Source organism: Myotis myotis, unplaced genomic scaffold (genome assembly GCF_014108235.1).
Source record: "Myotis myotis isolate mMyoMyo1 unplaced genomic scaffold, mMyoMyo1.p scaffold_m19_p_6, whole genome shotgun sequence".
Classification (NCBI taxonomy): Eukaryota; Metazoa; Chordata; class Mammalia; order Chiroptera; family Vespertilionidae; genus Myotis; species Myotis myotis.
The window spans coordinates 93066897-93083117 of NW_023416368.1; the positions used below are offsets into that span (position 1 = coordinate 93066897).

Consider the following 16221-nt stretch of genomic DNA (forward strand, 5'->3'; position numbering starts at 1 on the left):
TCAGGGATCAGAATTCAGTCTGCTCAGTCACTTGTTCAACTCATTGTTGGGAACCTCAGGCAGTGAACTCAGTGCTCCACATACAGTACTAAGACAGTAATGGTCCCTGTTCTTATGATATTTCAATCTAAAGATAACAGATAAATACAAATTATGACAAGGATACAAAAAGTATTCAGTTAAAGAGAATAAGGGGAACTCTGCATGGTCAGAGGTCAGCCAAGGTTTCCTTGAGTAGATGATACTTAACCTGAGGCCTGAAGGATGACAAGACATGAGTCATACAAAGATCCAGGGGAAGCACAATCTAGGCTAGCTGTGGGCAAACTACAGCCTGTGGGCCGGATCCAGCCCATTTGAAATGAATAAAACTATTGAAAAAAAAGACCGTACCCTTTTATGTAATGATGTTTACTTTGAATTTATATTAGTTCACACAAACACTCCATCCATGCTTTTGTTCCGGCCCTCCGGTCCAGTTTAAGAACCCACTGTGGCCCTCGAGTCAAAAAGTTTGCCCACCCTTGATCTAGGCAGAGTTAGTCTCCACAGAGAAAAACAAAACTACAGTGGCTTTCTCAGATTAGTGCCTACTAATGGCATCTCACCCACTTATACAAGCAAAACAATCTATGTGGATATCTGTATCTTTGTAGAGAGAAATGAGATAATCCAATTATAAGTATGTTTGTGAATAGTCTGGTTGAAATTCATATTTAGGATCACATTCTCTTAAATGTGCTTTGTGAATTTCCCTTTACATGTCTTTGTTCACATGGCCTTCCCATCTGTAGTGCTCATTGCCAACATCTACTGCAAAATTACTACCATTTTTGAAAGCCTGCTGCAGCCCACTCTTCCCCTTGGAAACTTCTCTGACCACTCCAACCTTCTGAAATTATCGTCTCCGCTGAACTCCTACAGCCCTTCTACCTTTTTGTGCGAGTCCTTTTCCATAGACAATTTCCTTCCAGGAACAAGTGTCTTCCTCTCTTCCTATGGTTTAAGAACAGGCATCAAGCCTGGCCAGTTTTGCTCAGTGGTTAAGCATCGATCCATGAACTAGGAGGTCACAGTTTGATTTCCAGTCAGGGCATATATCCGGGTTGCAGGCTTGATCCCCAGTGGGGTGGAGGGTGTGTGTGTGTAGGAGACAGCCAATCAATGATTCTCTAATCATCGATGTTTCTATCTCTCTCCATCTTCCTTCCTCTCTGAAATCAATAAAAACATTTTTAAAAAAAAAAAAAAAAGAATCAGCATCAAGTTTTTGTGGCCAACTTCCAATTCTTTCCTCATTGTTTGATGGATAAGTTACAAAATTTGTTCAGCAAGCCCTTTCAAATTGAAGTAGACCACCCACCTACCTCAATAATTCCGCATAATGAAAGCCCTACATAGGAGTTAGGATCATTTGAGTTTTTATGAAGGAATTTGACTGGTGGATATATAGATAAATATATACAGAAAATAATCTAAAGTCAAACATATTCTCTCCTCTATGTGAGTTCCTTAGAACACTTGCCATGTAAGCAAAAGCTACAGTAAGATTTCCTCAACCAGAGCTCAGGGACTAGCAGTTATGAGAAAATCTACAAAGTTAAGGAAAAAGCCCAAACTTAAGTTTTTCCCACTTCAAAAAACAAGGCAATGTTCCAAACATTTTTACAGTACAAAAATTTTATTTTTTGTTAGGATAATTTAAAGTTTAAAACTGAAGTAGGCATATTCATTTTACAAACAAGATATTCTTTCATAAGTAAGACCATTAAAAACAGTAAACAAAAAAGCTGTCTTTACAAAAAGCTCTGTGCATAGCAACTTTATACCGTATATAACTGACAAAGCAAAATGAGGAAAAGGTAACTATACAGTTTGAAAATGAGACCTTACTGTACAAAAGGTAGAGAAGATAATGGTTTTTAAACCATGCATATTGAAATGTGCAAAGAAAAACTGGGGAAAAATACGATGTTATAACAAAAAAAAGTGAGATAAATAATGAAGTAAATTGTCCCTTTAAATAAAAAATCTTACACAGCTCCTCTTATAAAGATAGGATAGAACTTGTAGTTACCTATAGAAATACTTGTCTTCCAAGTGGCACAAAAATAACCTGGGATCAGAATGATTCAACAGCAATGACTAAACAGGACAGAGTAGCTTTGTTTGAAATTTATTAGTACACTAAAAATAATCCTTACACACATTTATACAATTAAATAAATCTGTTGCTGCCAAGGTTCTAGCTGAATGGTCAAGGTGTCTGGTATTTAGTTACACACATTTTTTTTCGGTGTAAAGCTACCAACAAATTCTACAATCATTTTGAAGACAGTACTGCACTCATCTTCATGCAAGAGCAAAATTCACAGATTCTAAAAGCAATGCTACTTTAAAAAAACATTTCCTTATGTTGGATTGGCTCAAATCCAGGTCTAGACATGCTTGACTTTGTTCTGCCTTCCCTTCTGGATGGTAATGTTTGTGTTCTACACACTTTCCCTTCCCGTACGATTTTTCACTAGGGAACTTTCTCTCGTGTGTTTCCCTATATTTTGGCGCTTCAAGCCTGACTGTGAGGGACTGTCAGCAAAAGTTATGAGCATGTCAGGTCTCCAAAACCTTGGATTCTCCTGTGCATAGAAATAATATTTGGGTCATATTGGGTAATTCCAGAATAGATTACAGGCAAATAAGACTGATGGGGTTGAGTAGTTGTGGGCATGTATCATCTAAAATTGGCTCAGATGCACTAAAGGTGTTTTTCCATGAGAGCTGCATCAATTTCTAATGTTAGAAACCCAAACCGGAGTCTGTGTATAGACGATATTGTGTGCCAATGAGTCAACAAGGAAAACCCTGACCTGGAAAAAAATGAGATCCTTATTGGCAATCCAAGTAAGTCTGGATGCATCCCCAGGATCACAGAGGCTCCTGCAATGTTTTCCCCCCCTCAGAGCCACTCCCAGAACTACGGACAGCCCACTGCAGCCCTGGGTAACTGGGCTGCTTGGGACACAGATGTCCCCAATTTCTGACCCTGCTAAAAATCTGGGTTTCCTTTTTTTTTTTAACACCAGGAGAAGGATTTAGGGCTTTTAACATTTCTCTTCATACCCCATCCCATTCTTGGCCTGGAAACTGTGTCAAGTTGGATACATACTTTTTTTAAAGAGAGTTTAATGCTGTGAGAGGGGATATCTAAAGAGAGAAGAAAGAACTTGACATTCTAAGAGTTCAAGGAAAAGATTCACCTGTTTCTGAAGTTCTGTGGGGCTTCTACCTCAGTGCTGAGCCAGGGAACCCAAGAGGACAGAGTGCATGGCTCTGTGAAGACCCAAGGGCGGCTGGGTGGGGAAATGTCACGTGGCTTTGGCTCTTCTTTCAGGTGAGACTTCGTTCCCTGCGGTGAAAAGCTGGGATGCACTAAAACTTGGGAATTCTCTGCACTGCTCAAGGGACAATGTTGAAAGCTAATATAAGTTTTTACACTTAAGTTTTTTTGTTTTAGTTTTTGTTTTTAATTTCACACAGAGTGAATACTAAAAGGGACTTGTAGACTATTTAGAAAGCAGATGGGGATGGGAATGAATTTATGGGCTTGAGTATTTTGTATTTGCATGGATTTGAATCTTTGTTTCTGTTGGGCTGTTCTGTAGGAATCTACATCAGGTACCTGTTCTTGCCCATGGGTCAATAAAATGATGGAAAAAGAGGGGATGCAGGCTGGGGGGAAAGAGTCTAGTAAGTAACTGCAGTAATAATCACACATCTTTTAAACTTGTTACTACATGTTTGCATCAGTTTCATTTTACATCAGAAAGAGAACTTCCTCTCTTCCAAAAAGGTCTTAATTTCTACCTCTACTTACAATAAGTTACACGTTTATTTATTTAAATAATTGTAAAACATTTTAAATTTTTCCCTTTTTTTAAAGAGATTAAACTATAAGCAAACACACATACAACAACATGTCATTCAATTCGGGTTTCATTTTAAGAAAGTCTTCCATGCTGGTACCCTGTTTTGTTCAGTTTTTTTCTGCATAAACTAAATTGGTATCTGAAAGGCTTCATAGAAAATAGAAACTTTCAACTTTTTTTTCCTACAAAGAAAAACAAATAGTATCCAAAATATTAAGCTTGAATTGTTTGCCAATTTTTTTTTAAATATTTTACAAACATAGGAAGGTGGTCTTATAATGTTCATAACAAAGAATTGCATTTCTGCTTTTAGCACTGACTACGTCAATGACATCTTTTGTCCTTGTCCCCAAGAGGGTCAGTTTGTATAGCCACCATCAGAGCTACACAAGGAAGGAGAGACCAGGTAACAAGCAGCTCCTCGTATACCCAAATCTGTCCATCCGTTCATTTGGGGGGCACAACTCTCCCCAAAGACCTAATAGTGCTTTCTTCATTGTTGGTCCATCAGAGTAAGTAGTTTTGTGCTATAAGAAAGCAGCTCTTCCTCTTCTTTACATTGGGGGCACGACAAGTCCGGTCATGGCTGCAAGGAAAGAAGGACACAGGAATGAGTCTCTGAGGTTTTTACATTGAAGGCTATAACCCAGAGAGGGGGCAGGCGATGGGACTGACAGGTCTGATGCAATCCAGAGAGATGGTATCAGGTTTGGTCTAGCAGAAAGCCTACAGAGGTCCTAAGACCTTCCTGATCACTAAGTACAAGCGAAGCTTGTTGAAGTTTTGCTTGGGAGGCCAAGAGTTATGTTTTCTTTTATATTAATGGGTTGTGTACGTGACATGGTGGATATAAACATGTAAACTAAATTGTACTATATGTATGACATATTTTTCATTATTAGACTAAAATAATTTCTAGATTATATAGTTCCAGACCCACTTAGTTGGAACAGGAGAGAATGCCCCAGGGGCTGAATCTATTGAGTTACTTATGAGGCATCATTTATAACAAGTCAGACTTCCTATCCATCCTAGGTTTCTACCCATTCTAGCTGAAATTTGATTAGCTTTTCCCCCAACGAGCTCATTTTCCTTTGGTGCTCGCTGCTGCCCTGTGATGCTCAGTCACTAATAAATGCTGATCCACTGGAATAGAGGACTTAATTTAGTTCCTAATTTGGGAGTCACTCCAACCTCCACCCTTCATCCCCCGCCCAAGCAGAGTGTGCAACGTCTCCTCCATGTAGTCAAGAGGATGCGGACAGCCTGTCTGGGTGGCATCAGGTCCAAGCTTTTCCCTTGAGGTGGGAAATAAAGCAGCATCAACACAGTGTAGAAAAGTCACACAGAGATGCACCCCTCTGGCCTTGGCTTTCAGGTGATAAACCCATAGATTTTTCACATTCTTGGAAACTGGCAGAATCGTTTTCTTGCATTAAATCTTCAAACTATATCTAGGATTTGATCCTTTAGCTATATTGCCTATATCTCTTCTAGGGCTTATCAATTAGCATAGAAGCATTTTGCTGAGTGGTGCTTACTGAGCTTATAAGCAAATTGACAAAATTCTTCTTGCTTTCCCCAATACACTTCTCTCCTCCATCTCCTCCTCTTCCCCTTTCTGTTCCTACTCCCCCTTCTCTGTCTCCACTCCTCCCTCTCTTCCTCCCTCTCCTTCTGCGCCTCCTCTCATACCAGCTAGTCTTCTTGGGCAAAATTGTCAGCCGTATATTTCCCTGCCCGTACAGCCTTTATTGAATGCTTGTGAGATCTGGATTAAGGTCTTACACAGCTAGCAAAACCTTAATTATTTTTGCCTGTATTACTATATATCGAATCAATGTAACTTTTCAATAAAGGCAGTTCAATTCTGGACACTCCCTGATGATTTGGAGACACAGCAACCTTGGTAATTATCCTAGAGTGTAGGAGGTTTTCTTATTTTATTTTTTTTCCTGGAGGGAGCTGGAAAATGAATCAGGTGCCTAGTGCATAATATTATCTTGACACTCTGTACTCATCAACTGTAAATGCCTGAGAGATGAGGTGGAGGGTGGGACAATGACACTACATGTACAACTCTCTGGTAGAGGGAATCTGGCTCAAGTTTTCAACTTGAGCTTGTCTATTGCACTCAAAACTCATCAGCCCCTTCCTTTTTCTAGGTCCTCAGAGAGTTACCTACAAAGCTTACTGAAAGGGCAGAGTCGCTCAAAGAACCAGCTCCACTGCTTGCCAGAAGAACAGCAGACTTTACATATTTTTCCTTCTTCCTAGTCTCATGTTGGGCATTGGTGGGCTAGATCTCTGCTGCATGGTGACCCTGACTGTTTGCTTGTAGAAACCATAGCCAATAGACAGAAAGCAGAAGTTAATTGGAGAAAAAAGTAAGCATTTTCGTGGGGGAGGAGGGAAACGGCTTAACGGCATGTTGTCCAATTTTTTGACCTTTGGCATTTCATGGGAAAGCAATAATCCCTCTTTGGTCCAGGTGAGGAGTAGGCATGGGTGAAAGGTGAGAGAGGAATTGCACTACTCTTATCCCCAGAGAGACAGTGGGCTGTCTGAGCACCAGTTCTGGAGTCAAAATGTCTAGGTAGAGTCATCGGTCACTTGCTATGTGGCTTGGGCAGCTACTTAACTGAACATGGTGCTAACAGTGTGGCCTTCCCCTTTGGGTCACATGGGAAGCTTGAACAAGACAATTCATGTGGAGTGTTTGGTTCAGTGTCTTGCATGTGGGTGCTCAGTGAAGGTCAGCAAGTATTAGAGGGCATTAGTTGCACACGTCCTCTGCAGATGATTAAGAGCATCTCATCTTACAAGCTAGGGAAGAGCCTTTCCATCAGCCTGTGATTGCCCAACCACCTTAGACCTATTTTCACTCTCCCACCATCTGTCTCTGAAGATATGAGTGTCCTTGCAATCCCGGATTCCTTCCTTTGATGACTATGGGTAGTACATTCAATGTCAGCTTGGCTTTAACCTTGTCCGCATCAATGGACATTGTAATGTTGAGCCTTGAGCTTTTCACTGGCTCCGACATGAGAAAGAGTGGGGGGTCAAGGCCTCTGAAAGGCATCCTTTGTCAATCCCAGCCTTCTCTCTGCTGGTCTGTGTGAAATTTCCCTTACCATTCCTGATCTTTACACAGATCACTTCACAACAACCCTTGTAGATAGCTTTGAGCTTTTCTATTTAACAGCCTAAGAACTGAGGCTCTCAGATGATGATGATTTGTACAGAATCACATAGCCTGGAAGAGAGCTGAGCTAGAACTCTGATAAAGTCTAGTGTTCTTCCAATGGCTGATATCCCCTGAGGTTCTCCTCAGCATTCTCTTTTATTTCTCCACACATTACTTTCTATTTTCATAATTTTTACTAATGTCTACAATCCTAATTTAAGTGCTTCTCTTCTCCTTCCCTCCCTGCCCTCCTCCTTCTTCTAAGGTTCAAATCACCAGAAAATTTTGGAGGAAATTGTAGAATCCAAAAGAGGCTAAAGACCTCGTTGTAATTCTATAGAAATGAAACCAGAGCCCAAAGCCTGTGCCTACATGTAACCAACTAAATTGTCACTCCTAAAGACAGGATCAAGATTGTGCAGCTCACACAATACCATATACAGACCATGTACTATAGAATTGTACACTTGAAACCTATATAATTTTATTGACCAAAGTAACCCCAATAAATTCAATAAAAATATTTTTACAAAAAGAATGTGCACCTCAGCCACTCTCTCAGCCTAAGCATTCTAACCTGTGGTGAGAAGCAGCTCACACAGCTGAAGACCCTAGAGAGGGTCTTCTGGCTATTTTGCGGCTGTTGTCCCAACAGGAAAGCCTCCCTAAGACCCACACAAATTTTTCCAACTCTTTGAGCCAACTCAGCCCTGACTGGGTAACACCACAGGGAGCCTTGGATATACACCCATAGACAGGGAGGGGATCCCAGGACATGGGAGCCAGTGAAAAATTCATCTTGACTTCGAGCTAAGAGTTGGGTGGGCCACACAGGTGGGCCTCCCTGGACAGGACAGATCCAGAATATCTGAGACAACCAGCTCTACTTCCCCAACTCTATGGTTTGTGAGAGAGGAGGGGGCGGGCAGGGTGGTAAGGGGAAATCAAGTTATACTTTCCCCCTCAAAGTGAAACTGAAAATTTTTGCAAGAGTTGCCTGGAAGGAGGAAAGGACCACATCCCTCCATCTTCCTCCCACACCTGCAGTCCTCCTTAGCTTTTCTTGAGCCTCTCACACTACACTTCCCCAATGAGACCTGTGTGGCCCCCACTTGGTTTAAGGGACATGACTAAAATCAGAGAACATGGAAAGGGGAGACATCATCACTAGAGTGGCCATGGAGAAGGGGAAGATACAGCAAATATTCAGCAATTGTTGTCATGTCCCAGTCTGAAGACAAAGCCATCATGGAAAAGGTTCTGAACACGTCCCCTAGCAATGGGATGGAAACCACTACTTTGATAAAAGATGGGCATGTGGAGACACTTAGCTATAAGATGAGCCTGTTTCTCTATGAATCAGACATCTGGATATATATATATATATATATATATATATATATATATATATCCGTATCAAATTCGGTGCCTGCCCACCATGGCACGCACTGGCCCAGAAGGCTTCCACAGAAACACTGTGGTGCATGGGCCCTGATCCCCTCTGCTGGGCCTAAGGGATAAGTTTGGCTACAGACATCAATAAAATAAAATAAAATAAAATAAAATAAAATAAAATAAAATAAAATAAAGTATATATATATATATATATATATATATATATATATATATATATATATTTCCCTCAAATATACAGATGTTTCCAACTACTCACATGTTAGGTGGCATGTAGGTGCAACGGCTTTTTCTAATTAGAAGAAAAAGAATTTTCAAGGACTCTTGTAAGTGCTGGGCTTTTAATTCACATTTGACAGTTTCTCTGTTAAGTCACTTCACTTCGAATAGACACCATCGCCTCTGATGGTAGGAAGGGAGAGAAACCTAACACACCTTCCAGAGCCCTGCTCAAACACAGCCCCCGATGAAACCTTGCAGGTGTCCCCAAAAGATCAGGAAGCCATTCACTATCATAAAGCCCCTAGGCCAGTGGTTCTCAACCTGTGGGTCGCGACCCCTTTGGCGGTCGAACGACCCTTTCACAGGGGTCACCTAAGACCATCCTGCATATCAGATATTTACATTACGATTCATAACAGTAGCAACATTAGAGTTATGAAGTAGCAACAAAAATAATTTTATGGTTGGGTCACAACATGAGGAATTGTATTTAAAGGGCCAGAAGGTTGAGAACCACTGCCCTAGGCAGATGCCGTCCCAGGGATAGCACAGGTCATCCAAGGCTCTACTGACTGCAGAGGCCTTGATCCACGAAGGGTTAACCAAACCTCTGCCTGCTTTGGTTTCATTCAACACTGCTGGTCATGCGTGTTTTCATGTCAAGACATGGGGAACAGCCTAAAAATAATGTGGGTCGTCAGGATCCACAACATTCAGCAGTTTCCAATTTGTCAGCTGCCTCCCATTCACACTGAGATGATTAGATTCTCATGTACTCATCACATTTGTGTTACGTCATGTCATATTAGATTTTAAGACATTGCTCAAAATGGGTTTGATGGGTGATCAGTTTTTGTTCTTAGACACAGTATCTTTTTTTCTTCCTTCTCTACACCACCCCAATCAGGCACCTGCTATCAATTTGACTAGCACATAGCCAGAACTCTCAGACCTGGCTGGTGCTCCTGAGGGAGTCTGTGCATTTGTGCCAAGGGAATGTGTATGCACTGCAGATGGTTAGACGAGTAGGTAAGTGGTCATCACCATGTAGCATCCAACCTGGTGATCAGACCCCTACTAGGAAATAGTGAAAAGTCAAGGTGGGGGAGTCCAGGCACCCCTGGAGGGTATGTTTGGCTCTACCAGTTAATTCTGTGATCATGCAAAGTTGTTCAACTTCTGTTTTCCCCCCATCTTGCTCTTGAATGGAGTACTAGCCCAGGTGTAAAGCCATTCATGTACCACCATGAAAACAACAAAGCATCTCTTTGTAAGTAAATTGGCTAGAGATACAGCAGAAGGCCGTGCAGTTTGCTCTTACTCTGCTGGCCTGTGGCACATGAACCATACTTACTCCCAGCGTGGGGCCTTGGCTTACCTCTGAATCCATTTCCATTGCCACTGGAGCAGGCGGGCGAAGGGGAGCCTTGGGGCCTGATGACAGGGGCAAAGGCACTCTTCTGTTTGACAGCAGGAAAAACTGAAGAGGAAAATGGGAGGATGGAAGACGTGCTGGAAGATCCAACAGTGGGGCTTGATGACATGACTGGAAAGCAAATGCACAATCTTCTTTTAGAGAGAGAGACATATGGAGAAGTTTTCTTCAGTGCATATAACCCTACACAGTTATTGAGAAATGACTAATTCATTCCAGGTATCATTCCAGATTCCAGGGATTTAAAAATGTTGAATGTGACAATGTCCCTGCCCTGAGCAATAGACAAGGAGAACAACCAAGAGGGTGATAATTTAATTGGAGGAACATACACAGCTAAGCAGACCTAGCGGGTAGAGTACCCCTCTGCCTGGGAGAGTCAGGAAAGAATCAGCAGGATGTGATGTTATGATAGGTCTTAATTCATGAGTAGAAGCTCAACAAGAGAAGACTGAGACCAAAATCCGAAAAATCACCAATTCTACTCGAGAACGGAAACCTCTTTTTCTCCCTAAAATAAGTCCTGTCTGGGAGCTATCTGCTTTCTGGCAATTCTCAGGGCTCCCGAGTTTTGAGGTATGGGGTAACATCTTCTCGAAGAGTGACATCTCTATGGGCCACTTCCTCATTAAATGTAAAAGTTTATTAACATTTAGGAGATTACTTCCCTCTCCCTCTACTTGCAGAGCTCCTGGGAAATAAAGCTGTGAGTCAGCCTCCTCTGATGTAATGTGAAGGAAAAACACCAATATTAATGTTAAAATTACTTAAAGGAAGCCAAAAGCTAAGTGTTGTAACTTCAAAAAATAAAATAAAGGCAATTTACACAATAAAATGCCCCACCTCTTAACGTCAGATACTCCAAGTTACATCACACAAGAAGATAATTTTTTAAATATCCTCACCCAAGAATATCTTTTTATTGATTTTAGATAGAGAGGAAGGGAGGAAAGAGAAAAACATTGATGTGAGAGAGAAATATCGGTCCTGTACACACCCAACCTGGGTATTTGCCCTGACCAGTAATTGAACCCATGACCTTTCAGTGTATGGGACAACGCTCCAACCAACGAAGCCACACTGGCCAGATTAATGATTTATCTAAAGCTGCTTATCCCTAGGTAGTCCTAATTTTATCTTCTATGTGTAACTTGCTCAAGAAAGGGGTAAACTGAAATTCACATGGGTCAAATTGTTCGATATAGCATCTTATAATAGAAGGCCAAGCTTCATGGACTCCTTTTAGCATCCTCTCCAGAATTCTGAACTGTCAAAATCACATAACTTGGTAAAAGAATTACTAGAAAACCCCATAGCAAAGCCTACAATAAAAGCTGTCAGTGCTAACTAACTTCTGCTTCAGATCTTCAGTGGCCCAGCCTCTCCACAATTAAATTTTGAAAGTAAGGACATGAGTGTGACTTACGGTTCAAAGAACAAGTATAAAGTGACTTGAAAGTCAAATGTTCTGAGGTCCTATGTAAGACTCCATATCACTTTCCCCTCTCTCATTATAAAGATTTACTTTAGTCTACGTTCACACATTTGCATGGAGTATAATGCAGTCATACAGCATATCTCCAATATGTTTTTTATAGCCACACTGCATACCAAGTTTTCACTAAAAATGACTTATCTAAAAACTGTTTATCCTTAGGTAGTCCTGATTTAAAGAGCTATGCAGAAGGAAGCATCTGGGTATACTTCTGTCTTTCCTCAGTAATATGATTTTTTTAAAAAGCTGGAAAAGAAGACAAAGTCCCAGAAGAATCTCATGTAATACTTAAAGATGCAAATGAAGAAGAGATGGGGCTACCCTGGTGTCGGAGGATAGGGTATAGGATTAAGCACTGGGAGTGAGTCCTAGTCATAGTTCCAAGCAAAATCTCCTCTTCTCATCTTGTTTTTAGCAACAATAAAATCTGTGTAGGAGCAAGGAAGAGAGGGTACCTCTCTCCTTTCTGTGAGGCACAGAATTAGAGGCCGGAAAAAAGCTGCCATACTGTGTGATCCATGCAGGCTCCAAAATGGCGCCTTGATCTCTATGTCTGCAATGGAGAACCTCCCCTCATACCCCACAGCAGAGGGGGGCAGTTATAATGTGAATTAGACACACACACACACACACACACACACACACACACACACACACTCTATAATTATAATTATAATTATAATTGCATTATAATGCAATTCCATTTCCATTTAACATATGACTCACTTTTACAAACATTTCTTTTCTCATAACAGATCCAACCTAAAATGGGTTGGTTAGATCAAATGTGACTGCCTCTCAGTGGAAGGGGAGTCACCTGAAGTTGTATTAAATGGCATAAAAGAATTGTTGAGAGTTGAATAAGCAGAGAACTATACCATGCCCACTCAAAATATTTTTTAAATATCCAAATTAGTTTTAAATTTAATGCAAATATAATAAAAATCTTAAAAGGAATTTTAATTTGTAAGGGTCAACAAACATAATTTCTATGTTTATCTGTTTAAAGAAACAACACTACAAGAACCAGAAAGTTTTGTTTAAAAATTTTTGAAGTAGTAAGGAGGCATTTATCTTTTTTTTTTTTTAAGGAGGCATTTATCTTAACATATTATGAGTTATAATAAATCTACATCAATGAAATAAGTGTTATACTAGCATAAATATAGTTAGACAACTCCTTGGAGAAAATAGAGTCCAGAAACAGACCTGAGTATATATATGAATTAAAATTTAATAAAGGTGACATTTCAAATTAGTGTGGAAATAAATGCCTGGGAACCATACACTACCATTTGGAGACTAAATTTAGAGTGCTTCCTCATGTTAAACTCTAAAGTAAATCTTAGTGCATTAAAGAGTTATTTGCAAAAACAAAATTATAAAGGTGGTAGTGGAAAAATTATCAAGGTTATATAATTTACATAATCCTTTCAACCCTCAAGTCCACATAAAATGGCAGGAGATAGATTTGCTACAGGACAAAAAACTTCTGTAACACACACAGAAAAGGCAAACGACAAATTAGCAGAAATATTTGTGATAATTATCAGATGTGTTTAAATCCTCAATAGCTAATAAGCTTTTGTAAATTAATTAGAAAATGAAAAACATCCCAAAAGAAAAATGGGCAAAGGACACCAAAAGGGAAGTCACAGAGCGAAAAATGAAAATGACCAAAAGACCTTCATAGACTTATAAATGTTCACACTGATTCGTAATCAAATGCAAATTAAAACAGTACTGAGCTGTTTTCCAGTTATCAAATTGGTAAAGATTAAGAAGAAATTAACAGGGCAGGGAGTTAGGTCCTTTCCTAAGGGGCAGTGACCTCTCTGGAGGGACTTTGGCAATAAGTACCAAGGTATTTGTGTTTTTAAATGTGCATATTTTTTAGCCCAGTAATTTAATTTCTAGAAGTTAACTGCAAGGGAATAATCATAAGTGTGCAAAAACTAGATCCAAGGGCATTTTTATACTTGTGAAAAAGTGGGACATAACTGAAGTGATCATCAATAAGGTCCATGAAATGGACCACTATGGAAACTAGTGTTGGACAAGAATATTGAATGACATGGAAAGATATGCCTAATAAAGCAGACTAAATAATAACATATATGTCAAATCCACTTTTTAAAAAACATATGGAGCAAAAGTCAGGATGTGATTTATGTCCAAACTTTTTTTAACCTCATCAAAAGATATGTTTATATTGAGAGAGGAAGAGAGGGAGAGGGAGAGAGAGAGAGAAACATCTACACGAGATAGGAACATTGATTGGTTGCCTCTTATACACACCCCGACTGGGGGTCAAACAGGAGGAAACTTAGGTATGTGCCCTGACTGGGAATCAAACCCAAAACCTTTTGGTGTACAGGATGACGCTCTAACCAACTGAGCCACCTGGGCAGGGCTACATCCAAACTTTTAATGATATACATATCTCTGACTGATGGGATTAAGAATATTCTTAAATATTCCTTTTAGTTGTACATATTTTCAAAATTTTCTATAATGAACAGGTATTACTTTTGATGTAAGAGAAACCAGTAAAAGCTATTAAAATAAACAAATGGAAAATCTCTATTTCTTTGGTTAAAAAAAAAAGTAATTTTTAGCAATAGCTGTCTTGGATGTCAATGTTTCTCTTAGATTTAAGGCTTTCCTTCCTGTAAAATGGGTTTTCTGTTTACCTTCTGTCACAGAAAAGCAGAGACTAATAAATTTTCAAATTCCTGGGGAAAGCTTGTTGATTGTGGCTAACTTTGCAAAGCAAACATCATTGCTAATGTGTAGGACACAGGCCTGCATCGACAGGTTTTACGGAGCCTATATCTGTGACTTGGCTAATTTTGCCACTTTCCTTCTCCTCTTTCACTGGTCTTATGGCAGAAAATCATTAGTTGTGCATCAGAACAGGCACTGCAATTTTCAAAATGTGTCTATCCATGGCTGTACTTTAAAAGTTAACAGTGGTTATCTCTGCAGAGAAATAAAGGGTGTCATTTGTCCCCTTTTTACATATACATGCTTTTCTAATTATCTATAATGAGCATGCTACTATTGTAATTGGACATTTTTTCTTTCTTGAAGAAAAAGACAAAAGAAATATATCAAAATGTTAACAAGGTTTTAAATTTTTTTTTAAATTGAGTTTTAGAGAGAGACAAAGGGAGAGGGAGAGAAACATTAATGTGAAAGCTAAACATCGATCAGCTGTCTCCTTGTACACCCCCTACTGGGAATCGAACCCACAATTCAGGCATGTGCTCTGACAGGGAAATGAACAGGCAACCTTTCAGTGCACATGACGATGCCCAACCAAGTCACACTGGCGAGGGCAACAATGTTGTTTTATTTATGGTGAGAGTAGGTTTTCTTTTTAAAACTATTTTCATGGGCTACAATTTTTCTATAAAAATCATTTAATAATCTACAATAGCAAATATCTTGATATTTATTTTTGAAAATATAAAAGTATTGAGGCTCAGGGCATAGTCTGAGACTGTGGTTGGCAAATTGTGGCTCGCAAGCCACATGCGGCTCTTTGGCCCCTTGAGTGTGGCTCTTCCACAAAATACCACGTGCAGGCGCGCATACAGTGCGATTGAAACTTCGTGGCCCGTACGCAGAAGTCGGTTTTTGGCCTGGGCGAGTCTATTTTGAAGAAGTACTGTTGATTTGGCTCTGTTGACTAATGAGTTTGCCGACCACTGGTCTAAGACTATGTGAGTAAAGTAGGAGTCTCTGAGGACAGGTTGGATTTTTGTCTTATGGATTTTGTTCCAAAATTTTGGATTTGCTTGGTGGCTATTCTGCTTTGGAAGAAGTGGCCCCTGGGTGTTGCAGTTTGAGTAGGCCATCTTTGGGGATACCAGAGTGCACCGATTTGGGAAAGTTGATCACATGTACCATTGAGAATTTCTCTGGACATCTCTCTCTATGGATAAAGGCCAAAGTAAAGGCCAGCACTCCTGGCCCAGAAATCTCTGTGAACATGGGGAGTTAAGGAAAAACCACTTTTCTTCTTCTAAGGATTGATTGGCTTACACGGTCCCAGCTGGACCTCAGTGGGCACACATCCCCCTTTGCATCGAGCCATTGCATTTGCTGGCACTCAGGTGTCTGTCAGCATTTCATTATAACCCCCTATTGTCAGGGGTTGAGAATTCAGACATAAAAACTTGCACTGAGCTGGAACTTGGCACACACTGCTACCGCCAGGAAGTGAAGTTTGTATGTGAAATTGAAAAAACATCTGTTTGGTCATTTTTGAAGTTGTGTGAGAGAAAAAGCAGTAAAGATGCAGGTTTTTGATACTCTGCATTGGCCATAATGTAAGTCAACTTGACCAAAAGACTTGGCTTTATTTCTTTTTAATGTCTCTAACAAGTGCTTGTTCCATGGACTGGCCTGGCCACATCAGACTATTTTTTTTCTTTTAGTTTAAAAAATAAAATGAAAACTTATAGAATGCTGTTTTCAGACACATGCACCTGAACTGATAAAAATCCTTTAATCCTTTCCCTTTTTTTTTGTATTT

General features: G+C 39.9%; 1 protein-coding gene and 1 non-coding gene across 2 annotated transcripts in view; one reads left to right on the top strand and one right to left on the bottom strand.

Moving 5' to 3' along the window:
* Positions 1 to 2163: 2163 nt before the first annotated feature.
* The window catches only part of EBF2 (EBF transcription factor 2), a 198472-nt gene continuing 184414 nt past the window's right edge, over positions 2164 to 16221 (bottom strand). Inside the window, exons 15-16 of the mRNA XM_036315220.1 lie at positions 10127 to 10294; positions 2164 to 4512 (exon numbers count right to left, since the gene is read on the bottom strand). Coding sequence (XP_036171113.1) covers positions 4481 to 4512; positions 10127 to 10294 — 200 coding nt within the window. The 3' untranslated portion in view covers positions 2164 to 4480. The remainder of the gene's footprint in view (positions 4513 to 10126; positions 10295 to 16221) is intronic.
* On the top strand, positions 8520 to 8652 carry LOC118659471. The gene has a single exon (XR_004968585.1). It is a non-coding gene; the product is annotated as a small nucleolar RNA SNORA5 (small nucleolar RNA).